Below are 12,202 nucleotides of genomic sequence, written 5' to 3'. Positions count from 1 at the left end.
GATCTTCTTAGTTTTACTTACACAATTGGATGTGCGTGTGTCAGGATGCATTTGCAGTAGCTGCAGCATCAGAAGAATTTGATGAACCTCCACCAATAGTGACAGTCCGCACTTTCTTTCCTGAGACTTGGATATGGGACCTGGTGGAAGTTGGGTGAGTTTCGATTGCAAAAGGTATTTGATGATAATGATAATGACATGAATAAAAATTCATATTTGACTGTCTTAAAGACTTTAAATTACTTCAGCAATATGGCTGATACTGCATTTTTTAAAATTCTCTGACTTTCTGAGATCTGAATAATTCAGCATAGAATTTAATATTTGCTCAATATATTTTACTTCACATTAACTACTGTTATTCATCCCAAACATTAGTAATCTGTGCATGCTGTTTTTGTTTAATGAATTACAGTATGTTTTACCCTCTCACACAGAATGTGTTTGTCTGTATCTGCTAATCCAGAGAGTCTGGAACGAAGGATGTGTCTCTCACTGTCCCTGACACCATCACCACCTGGGAGACCGAGGCTTTCTGTTTGTCCCCTCAGGGTTTTGGTTTGGCTCCTCGTAAAGAAATCACCGTCTTCCAGCCCTTCTTCCTTGAGCTCACCCTGCCCTACTCCATCATCCGGGGGGAGCACTTTGAACTGAAGGCAACCACCTTCAGCTACCTGACAAGCTGCATTATGGTAATGGATGTTTTTACATGACCTAAATATTAACATCTAGGCAAGGCAAGGCAAGGCAAGGCAAGTTTATTTATATAGCACAATTCATACACAGAGTAATAAAAAGTCATGCCACCACTTTGTCACCATATTTGCCCCTTATGATATCGACTATCGGACCACGCTGACCCATATTTGTGGGTCCCCTACTTTCAGTTTGTCCCATCCCTGATGGACTAAAAGTACCTCAACACAGACTATCTGCGGAGACAATCCTGAGTCCCGGACGCTTACGTCTAGGATCGTGTAGACTACAGCTGGAGGTTCCAAACCCCTTATTTAAGTCTACAGCTGTTTAGACCCGTATTCTAAGGATAACACTAAAGTGCCTGGGTTCCTAACCCCTGAGTCCCTGACAAAATTGGCTTTAGATCAAAGGTTCCTAATCTAATCAACTTAGAGTACTGACCGTGAGTCCGATTGTCTCCCCCAACTGGACGAAAGTAGTGACAAAACAGTTTAAAAAAAAAAAATAATAATAATAAAAAGTTAACATTAATTAAAAATGAATATTAGAGTAAACTGACTGCAGATAGATCGGTTTGGATAAATCACTGTCAGGTCTAGTCAGGTCATATGTTATATGCCACACTAAAAAGAAAGGTTTTTAGCTTGGACTTAAACATTGCCAGAGATGAGGCTTGTCTAACATCATCAGGAAGACTATTCCAGGTTTTAGCTGCATATAACTGAAATGCTGTTTCTCCCTGTTTAGTCCTGACTCTGGGCACAAGCAGAAGGCCTGTCCCTGATGTTCTCAGAGTTCGAGATGGTTCATATGGCATCAGCATGTCAGAGATGTAATGTGGTGCTGAGCCATGAAGAGACTTATACACAAGCAGTGCTGTTTTGCAGTCTATTCTCTGAAAGACAGGAAGCCAGTGCAGAGATCTGAGAACAGGAGTAATGTGGTTGTACTTCCTGGTTCTAGTCAGGACCCGAGCAGCAGCGTTCTGAATGTACTGTAGCTGCCTTACAGCTCGTTTTGAGAACCCAGTGAACAGGCCGTTACAGTAATCTAACCTTCTAGAGATAAAAGCATGGATGAGTCTTTCCAAGTCTGGTTTAGACATGATCCCTTTGATTCTGGCAATTTTTTTGAGATGGTAAAATGCTGACGATGTTATCGATTTACTGTGGCTGTTAAAGTTCAAGTCTGAGTCCATGATTACCCCTAGATTTCTAACTTGATTTTTAAATTTTAGAGAAAGAGACTCGAGATGACTGCTGACACTTTCTCTTTGTTTCTGAGGCCCAAAGATGATTATTTCAGTCTTGTCACTGTTTATTTGGAGAGAGTTGTTTTGCATCCACAGAGTGATCTGTTCAATACAGTGACACAGTGAGTCGACTGGTCCATATTCACCAGCTGTGAGTGAAATGTAAATCTGAGTGTCATCTGCATAGTTATGGTAGAACACATTATTGCTGTGTATTAACTGGCCTAAAGGAAACATGTAAAGATTGAACAAAAGGGGTCCCAAGATGGACGCTTGGGGGACCCCACATGTCAACACCATTTGGTCTGAGACACAGTTACCAACTTCAATGAAATACTTCCTGTCTTCAAGATAGGACTTAAACCATTTAAGGGTAGTACCAGAGATGCCTATCCAGTCCTCTAACCTTTGTAACAGGATCACATGGTCCACTGTGTCAAAAGCAGCACTTAGATCCAGCAGACTCTGCCAGCGGTCGGTGTTCAGACAAATGTCATTTGTCACCTTGATGAGGGCAGTTTCAGTGCTGTGATGGGGCCTAAAACCTGACTGAAAATCATCAAAGCTGTTGTTTAGCATGAGAAAGTCAGTAAGTTGTTGGTAAACAACTTTTTCAATGATTTTGCCTAAAAATGGCAGGTTTGATATGGGCCGGTAGTTGTTCAGTACCATGGCATCAAGACTGCTCTTCTTCAGGAGAGGCTTGATGACAGCAATTTTCAAGGCCCTTGGAAATGTTCCAGACTGTAATGAGTTATTAACTAATTGAGTGAGTTGTGGTAACACAACTGCTTAGTATTGATTTCAGAAATTTAGTGGGTAAAACATCAAGGCAACACGTGGATGAGCACAGACTAGAGATGATCTCTACATCTACTTCGTAGTATGATCACAGTAGCAATATTAACATGCTGATATAATGTTGCAATGTTTACTATCTAGTTTGGCAAGTTGGCAAACGTTTATACTTTGTATTAGATTTTATTTGTAGAACTGGTTTTAAACACTGAAACTGAACAAATGTTTGCCAGATATAAAATATATTGTCATCTCTTGAAAGGTCACTGTGACACCTGCACCCTCTTTGGACTACACCCTCACCCCCCTCTCTGGTGACCATTACACATCCTGTCTGTGTGGCAGTGAGCACAAGACCCTCAGCTGGACCATGACCCCATCAACCTTAGGTGAGGATCAAACTTTCTGCCACACTGTTGTAAGATGTGAAAAGTGAATGAACTTCTGCTCATGTTTTAACAACACAAAGATAAATGTGATGATAAAATAATATAACTCAAATTTGCAGGAATTTGCAGGGCCTAAAAATCTGATTTTTTTTTAGGGACTGTGAATGTGTCTGTAACTGCTGAGGCTGTAGCATCTCAAGCTTCATGTGACAATGAGATTGTGAGCGTGCCAGAGAGAGGTCGTATTGATGTGGTCACAAAATCTCTTATTGTAAAGGTTGGTGCTTTGACAAAAAAAACAGGTTTATTTATTAACATAATTGTTTGTATTTAATAAGAGTTTACCATATTTTTACTGTTAGTACTGACAGTTTTTCTCATTATGTGCCTTATATTTCCATCTTGTCCCTCCCAGGCTGAGGGAATCGAGGTGGAAAAGACTTCCAACTGGCTGCTCTGTCCAAAAGGTCAGTTTACAACAGACATGATCAGTGGAACATTTTGAAGGAGAGTCAGCTGCAGTAAGATAGAAGTTCAATCCTTTCAAAACAGTATCAGAATCATATTTTTTGCCATGAATGTTGGACACACAAGGATTTTGACTCCGGTACAGTGTGCTTGTCACCACAGTTCACACAATATGTACATAAGTGAGAAAATTAATTAAATATTAGTGGGAGAAATAGAAAAGGAATAGAAATAGAATTAGGAAAAAGTCTGGAGAGTAGAAGAGCTTCTAAGTGGTTTTTGTATATTTACAATATTTACAGTTGTTGTTCACAGTTCTTGCACCAATTAGTTATTGCACATGGACAGGTATTGCACTGGGGGTTGTTCACACTGTTCATGTCATACAACATGGATTAAGCGTTCATCTGTGTGATGGCACTGGAAAAGAAACTGTCCTTGTGCCTGGTTGTTCTGGCGTACAGCATTCTCTAGCATCAACCAGAGGGGACCCAGTTTGTGACCCAGATGTGAGGGGTCTGCAGAAATCATCTCTGCACCAGTATAGGTTTAGTCTCTGTAGGTTGGCAGCAGTGATTCTTTCTGGAGCGGGAACTGTTGGAGACTCCTGACAACGCTGTTTACTGTGCAGCAGCAGCCTACGGCTCATCACCTCCCTGTTCATGTTTCTAACAGATTTTCCCCACTCAGCGACAAACTCGCTGAGAAACCGACTCTGGTAATTGGCAGCCCCATAGTCGGAAACGTGAAGTTAGAGACTCCAGTGACCATAGTCAAATTTTTCCAGGAGCCAGAGCCACATTGAGTCAAACTTGAAGCTGCTGGCTAAGGGTAGTCGTAAATATGGTAAGATTGTTATTCACGTCTATGGCAATAACACCTGATTACGCCAATCGCGGGTCATGTGGGATATTCGGCAAGGCCATGCAGCTGGTGCATAGTCAGCAGCTACTAATGATGCCACTTTAACCTTAATTTCTCACTTTCTAAATGAAGTAGTCAAATAATCATTTTACTATAAGATGGGCAAAAGGCCATAAGGGGATGTATTTGATGACACCAGAGAGTGAATGATATGTCTGTGATAAGAGATTTTTATGCTGTACAAGGTCATTGTGCATAGAGGCCCCTCTTCTGAGGGGCTTCAAGATGGTATATAAGACTAAGAACAAAGAGTGATAGGCCGTAGCTGCAGTCTTCCACTCAAACTTATTAAACTCACACGTAAGGCACAGTTACAACTCATTTGAGGGTCTCACTCTTAGCCTCTCACAACCAAACTGGAAAACACATGTTTGCATGTTCTCCCTGTGCTTGTGTGGGTTTTCTCCAGGTACTCTGGTTTCCTCCCACAGTCCAAAAACATGTATGTCAGGTTGATTGGTGACTCTAAATTGCCCATAGGAGTGAGTGTGAGTGTGTGAGGCTGTTTGTCTCTATGTTGCCCTGTGGTGGACTGGTGACCTGTCCAGGGTGTACCCCTGCCTTCCAGCAGATCCAACCCTGTGACCCTGGTTAAGGAATAAGCGGGTATAGGAAATGGATGGATTCCATCTTTATTTACATCTATGCCATGTGCCAACACAGTGGAGGGCAGCTGCTTCAATCCCACTCCCTACCAAGTTGATTATCTTGTTGACCATGCTGTAGCCTCACTGCATGAAACACTTGACACTGTGGCCTCTCTGAAAAAGCTCCATGTGAAGTCCACAGTTCACACATCGGTACCTTAAAGTAGGCACCACGAAAGCTGGAAAGGAAGTGGTGTTCCAAAAACGACTAATTTTACTTAGCCTGGAAAAACAGTCTAAAAACGTGCATAACAAAAACGCTTTGTGTAAAGCCAGAGCTGCTGCTATTCATCACTAATAAAAGGAAATAAGAACTTCTCTTGTTTGTTTTCTCGAGGCGGCTAGAAGAAGAACAAAGTTTGTTCTAGCCGGGACATTTCATGCTCCACCAGAAACTCCACCAGGAGAGAGAACAAATTTACCGCTTCTCGCAGAGTATGTATAGACCTTAATCGTGTCGAAAAAAATTCAAAGCTTTGAGGCTTCAGTCTAACCAAGAAGTGGCCAACTGAAGCCATAGCAACCTCTAAAGAGACTGACAATCGCTTCAATCCCATGTCAGCAATAATGATTTTGTTAAAAAGTCTATACAAATACCAAGACCAGAGATCCTTCCTGCTGCAGCTTTGCAACTGATTATGGTGTTTGGATGAACACAGAAACATCTTTCTTTTTGTCTAGTGTCCAGAAATCCTTTAAAGATAATGGTTTATCAGTCATTCGGGGACTTGTATTGTAGTCGCCATCAAAATTGCCAAAAATCACCAAACTTACCAGGAGTCTCCAAATCTCTCTCTCCTCACAACCCAACATTTGTGAATAATATTGGTGCATCTTATATAGCTTGTGTAGTGCTAAAGCAATCAAAGCTGCCAAACCAAGGAAACGCAATGAAACACTCTGAGCCACTAAAACACTTCAAAACATTTTGAACCAATGAAGCGCAAAGTGTAGCAGCAATGATTTTTGAAGCTACAGACGTCATCAGTCACGTGACAGTGGTGTTTTGATACAAGCTCCGACACAGTGTTTCTAATCACTCTGCTTAAAGAAAAGTGACACAAGCTCCAAAGGCTCAGGTATCCGACTAGACCGTTCCAAGACACCCTGCCATTAATCGACTCATCTTTATTAGATTTGCAATGTATCTCTAGTAACAGGCTGCGTACCTCAGGTTTGTAACTTATAAGATTCCAGTAATCAAACCGTTAAAATGTTAAAATGTCTAAAATCATTGAAAAAGCTGTTGCTAAGCAGGTATGTGACCACTTACAAGAAAGAAGTATATGAAGATTTTCAAGGGATTTAGAGCACATCATAGTAACAGCACGATCCTCAGATAATGGACTCATCTGTGCAATTGTGCTAGATCTGCTGCTAGATCTGCTAGATCTTAGTGCTGCATTTGACACTATCAGCCACAGCATCTTGTTACAGAGACTGGAGCATGTGATTGGGATTAAAGAAAAAACATTAAACTGGTTTCAATTTTATTTTTTAGACAGATTCCAATTTGTTCACGTTCATGATGAATCTTCCACGCACACAAAAATTAGTTATGGAGTTGCACAAGGTTCTGTGCTAGGACCTATTCTCCTCACCTTATACATGCTTGCTGTGTTGATGTTATGAGGAAGCACTCTATTAATTGCCATGTCAACGCAGATGACAATCTATATCTACTGTATATATGAAACCTGATGAAACAAGCCAGTTAGAAAGACTTCAAGCATGTCTGAAAGACATAAAGGCCTGGATGACCAGTAACGTATATATAGCTACTTTAGATGGCATAGTTTTGGCCTCCAGCACTACTGTGATAAACCTTGGAGTTATTTTTGACCAAGACATGTCCTTTAATTCACACATAAAACAAATTTCTAGAACTACCTTCTTTCATGTGCGCAATATTGCCAAAATTAGGAACATCCTGTCTCAAAATGCTGTTGAAGAACTTGTACATGCAGCTGATACTTCAAGGTTAGATTACTGTAACTCATAATTACCAGGCTGTCCCAGTTACTCCACAAAAAGCCTCCGGTTAATCCAGAATGCTGCAGCCAGAGTTCTGACAGGATTTACAAGCAGGAGAGATCATAATTCTCCTATATTAGCTTGAAACCCCTTCTCTCCCATAGTTTGTGCTCTCTCTATATATATACCGTCTGCAGCTATCCCTGGTCCTGGACTTGTATATTGCCAGTGTGCAGTTACTGTCCCACACATTGTTTAATTGTTGTTTATTCTTGTGGTTCTTTTCTCTCCCCTCTATCCACTCACCCCAATCAGTTGAGGCAGATGGCCGCCCAAACTTATCCTGATTCTGCTGGAGGTTTCTTCCAGTAAAGGGAGATTTTCCTCTCCAATGTTTCCAAGTGCTTGCTCATAAGGGATTTGTTGGGTTTTGTTATTGTTTTGTATAAAGTGCCTTAAGATGATTGTATTGTGACTTGGCGCTATAGAAAAAAAATAAATTCAATTGAAAATTTAATTGAATTCAAATAGAAGAGCAAGGGGGGGGTGCTGGTCTGGTTGTACATAGTCTTGTCCCCTCTCCTGTAGTCCTCCTCCTTAGCATGATGAAGCTTCATGAACCAGAGTTTGTTGTTGTATATGTAAAAGATCATTGTGGACATACACATGTCCTTGCAGAAGCTGATGTACAATGTCAGTGTCAGTGAGTTTGTTCAGGTCTCTGGATGCATCCCTGCTCTTCTATTTAAATTCAATTCAATCCCTGATCCAGGTAATCAGCAGTGGGAAGGGCAGGGATAGTTAAAAAATAAGCAGGGCAATGGCGCTTGAGGACCAGGATTGGACACCCCTGCTGTACGTCATCCTTATGACAGCTAACCCGGATATTTGACCAAAACAATCATGTACAACAGCCACTAGCAAGTTGTAACAAATACAACTAACTGTTATGAACGTTACAGACACATTTTTATCAACACAATGGCCGTCCTCATTCCTGAAAAGGGAGAAGGTTATTGAACACGCTGCAGAAGATGTTCTCTCTATGGTGTCTCCTGCTCTGGTGTCTCCATCAGGAATGAGACATATGTGGCACACTCTCCATCTCTCGGACACTCGCAGGCACAACTAATTAATTGATCACAAATTGCCCAGCGTTCATCACACATTCAGTGATCCAAAATTTAGTGATCTTGTAACACTGTCTTTTTTTCGCCCATATTATGAAAACACACATCTAATTCAGTTCTAGCCCCTTTCTGTCAACATAGATTTGGGTCTACTACACATTATGTGAAATGTGAAGGATTTAGCAGCATCCAGTGGTGCCATTTCAGAATGCAACAATCTGACCATCCTTCACACATCAACCCCCTCTGTTTCCAGGCATGAGGGAGGGTACAGAGGCTGTTCCTTTTAAAACAAAATGCAATTCCATCCATGAGCAACATGGCTGCCTCCATTAAAGGGGTCCTGCTACCTGTCTAGATTTAGAAGGCTCAGGTTTGATTAATTGATTACTCTAAATTATCTAAATCCAGACGGGAGTATGCTCTGTGCATTAAAAAGATGATGGCATCTTGTGCAGAAATTCATATCCAGAAATTCAGACAGTTTGCATATCAGGAACACATCAGAGTGGAAGATGCCATCATCATCTTAATGCACAGAGCATACTCCCATCTGGAGAGGCAGGGCAACACTGTGAGAGTCATATTTTTTGACTTTTCAAGTGCTTTCAACATTATTCAGCCCCACCTGCTACATGCAAAGATGCAGGATATGGAAATTCCCGCAGACATGGTGGAGTGGATCAAAGACTACCTCACTGGACGGCCACAGTTTGTTCACTTAGATGGCTGTGTATCTGATGTGGTGATTAGCAGCACCGGTGCACCCCACAGAACAGTACCGGCACCATTCCTGTTTACCCTCTACACCTCAGACCTCCGCTACAACTACAAGGAACCTGTCACCTCCAGAAGGTCTCTGATGACTCTTCAATCATTGGATGCATCAGTAATGATAACGATGATGAGTACAGACACTTGATAAAAAGCTTTGTTGATTGGTGTACCAACAACTGTCTAAAACTCAATATCAAGAAAACCAGAGAACTGGTAGTGGACTTTAGGAGGAGCAGGAAGACCCCAGTCCCTGTCTCCATCCTAGGAGACGAAGTAGAGATTGTGGACTCTTACAAATACCTTGAAGTCCACATTAACAATAAACTGGACTGGTCAAACAATACAAGAAAGGACAGCAGACTGTTGTTTCTCAGGAGACTCTGTTCCTTTGGTGTGTGCAAAAAACTTAAAACCCCCCAAAATAAATAATTACTTTTTTTACTTATTACTTTTCTACATACAAGTTCATTACTTTATTACTTTATTAATTACTATGAATTAATATCATTTAAATAATATTAAATTTAATATCTTTAAATTAGAATAACTTCTGTAACAATTGAATTATCCCTTGGGCATTAATAAAGTATTTCTTCTTCTAAATATTACAATTTGGACCTTTTAAATATATTTTGTCACATTTTCTCAACCTAATGAAAGAATCTTTCATGCCCTAAGAATCTCCGGTCTTGTTTCCAATCCCATCTGTTACCTGCCATTGGTTAATTGTAGCTGCAACTTGTGTTTCTCTGTGTGAGATGATTATTTTCTGTCTAGACAGGAGAAGCTTTGACAGAGGAAATAGACATACAACTACCCGAGAATGTGATTCCTGGATCTGCTCGTGCTTCAGTATCAGTCCTGGGTAAACTGACAAATTTATTTGCTTTGACCAAACATACGCTGGCAAATTAACAGGCTTTTGTCTCTTCAAGCAACATTAACAATGGCATCAATAAGTAAAATATAATCGTGCAGGTGATATTCTGGGTCGAGTCCTGAAAAACTTGGATGGACTGCTGCAGATGCCATATGGATGTGGGGAGCAGAACATGGCGCTCCTGGCCCCCAACATCTACATCCTCGAGTACCTGACAAACACACAGCAGCTGACCCCAGCCATCAAGGAGAAGGCCACCAACTTCCTCACCAGTGGTAATTCTGTCTTTTCTTTTGCCCTGTCAGCTGTCCAGTAAAAGCTTAAAATCCCTGGCGGTATTACTGGTTACATTACATATGCACATCCACACAAAATTCTATTAAATCTGAAAATGTGTATATTTTTAACACTCTAATAAGATAATTTCTATGGGTACTCAGGCTACCAGAGACAGCTAAACTACAAACATCGGGATGGTGCTTACAGTACATTTGGATCAGGACCAGGGAACACTTGGTGAGAGAATTAAAGATTAAACATCCACATACAATAATTTTTTGCCTAAAGTCTGTTATATTTACCCTGTCGTATCATGATTATACAGTGTGTCTAACAAAAAAAAAAAAAAACTTCCTTAATTAGCCAAGAGAGTAGATGTTGGGATTTCACTGTACAACATTCTACTGGAAAATATTAACATGTCATGGAAACTATCATTTTAGTTTATATTATTTACAATTCTTATGCATATGTGCTTCACAGCATATCACCATCCTTGTGTTAAACATATTTAATACATCACCATGTCTTACTGTGTCGGTTAATGTCAAAGCTTGTTCTGCTTTTCCTCAGGCTGACTGCTTTTGTGCTGAGATGTTTTGCCAAAGCCCAGTCTTTCATCTACATCGACCCACAAAAGATTGAAGAGTCTAAGACCTGGCTGCTGCAACAGCAACGAGAAAATGGCTGTTTTCTACAGTCAGGAAAACTCTTTAACAACAGAATGAAGGTAAAGTGACAGATCGTTTGCAGTTTAGATGAAAACAATGATAATTCAGAGTGAAGAAGGTTATACATGTTTATTTTCACATTGTTGATCATGTGAGAATGACACTTCCTCTCCACAGGGTGGTGTGTCTGATGAAGTGACACTCAGTGCTTACATCACTGCTGTGTTCTTGGAGATGAAAATGCCTGTGAATGTGAGTACAATCTGCTCTAACAATTATATCATGTTGTTTTACAGTGAAATGTTAGATGGAAAATAAATTAACGCACAACTCTATACACAGAACAGTAACTTTTACATATTTAACAGAGATTAAAACAGTTGGTGCAGTTTTCTGATGTGTATAATTATCTTTCATAGACAAATTATGTATTGTTTTCCTCCTTCATCACATCTTACCAGTCAGTAGGTCTTAAATGTTTCACATACTGGTTTGTGGAGTCCTTGGTGATGAAAAGTTGTTCCTTACTAGGACCAACTTTCAAAAATACACTGTGTTATTACTATGTACTATATAGCACAGTGATACTGGCCCTGTGACTGTAGTGGTTAAATGCAACAAAGACACTTATGTAAGTGTAATAGTAGTAAATGTCTGTTAAGTTTAGAATAATGAGGAGAAATTTCCAGTATTGTTGCGTACCAAAGAGAAAAATGACTAAAGCCTTGCAAACAGCAATGGCTAATGAAATGAGAACAAAAATCTAAAAACTAAACTTGAAAAATTAATAATTTTATAAAATGATTTATTATTACATAGTGTCTTAATCTGTTAAAGAATTCTGTGATGACCAACAGCCTGTCCTGCCTCAAGGAGTCTATCAGTAACCTCAATAACACCTACACTACAGCTCTGCTGGCATATGTCTTCACTCTAGCAGGAGACATGGAGACTCGTGCTCAACTTCTGCAGCACCTAGACACAGTCGCAATAAGACAAGGTGACTCATCCTCCTGAAGGAAATGGTTCTCCCTTCATTATTGTGAATAAAATTAATATGGTGCCTGTTTGTGTTTTAGGAGGATTTCTCTACTGGTCCCAGACCTCAACAGAAACATCAGCCTCTCTGTCAGTGGAGATCAGTTCCTATGTGCTGCTGGCCAAACTCAGTGCCTCCCCTTCAAATGAAGACCTGGGCTACGCCTCCCACATCGTCAGGTGGTTGACAGGCCAGCAGAACCATTATGGAGGCTTCTCCTCTACACAGGTACAGCCCAGACAGCTGCATACAGTTAGACACTGAATTTAACATAG

The 12,202-nt window shown here is 40.5% G+C and overlaps 1 protein-coding gene across 1 annotated transcript in view; it reads left to right on the top strand.

The window, feature by feature from the left end:
* Nucleotides 1–12,202, top strand: part of LOC113134640 (alpha-2-macroglobulin-P-like) — a 178,759-nt gene that overhangs the window by 6,338 nt on the left and 160,219 nt on the right. The window contains 12 exon segments of the mRNA XM_033325534.1: nt 45–154; nt 467–692; nt 3,012–3,138; nt 3,294–3,415; nt 3,554–3,605; nt 9,840–9,923; nt 10,037–10,213; nt 10,379–10,454; nt 10,791–10,947; nt 11,066–11,140; nt 11,726–11,888; nt 11,968–12,155. Of these exon segments, the coding sequence (XP_033181425.1) occupies nt 45–154; nt 467–692; nt 3,012–3,138; nt 3,294–3,415; nt 3,554–3,605; nt 9,840–9,923; nt 10,037–10,213; nt 10,379–10,454; nt 10,791–10,947; nt 11,066–11,140; nt 11,726–11,888; nt 11,968–12,155 (1,557 nt within the window).

Source organism: Mastacembelus armatus, chromosome 13 (assembly GCF_900324485.2).
Source record: "Mastacembelus armatus chromosome 13, fMasArm1.2, whole genome shotgun sequence".
NCBI classification, from domain to species: Eukaryota; Metazoa; Chordata; class Actinopteri; order Synbranchiformes; family Mastacembelidae; genus Mastacembelus; species Mastacembelus armatus.
The sequence above is the reverse complement of the archived record's forward strand: the minus strand, read 5'-3'. Positions and strand labels throughout refer to the sequence as shown.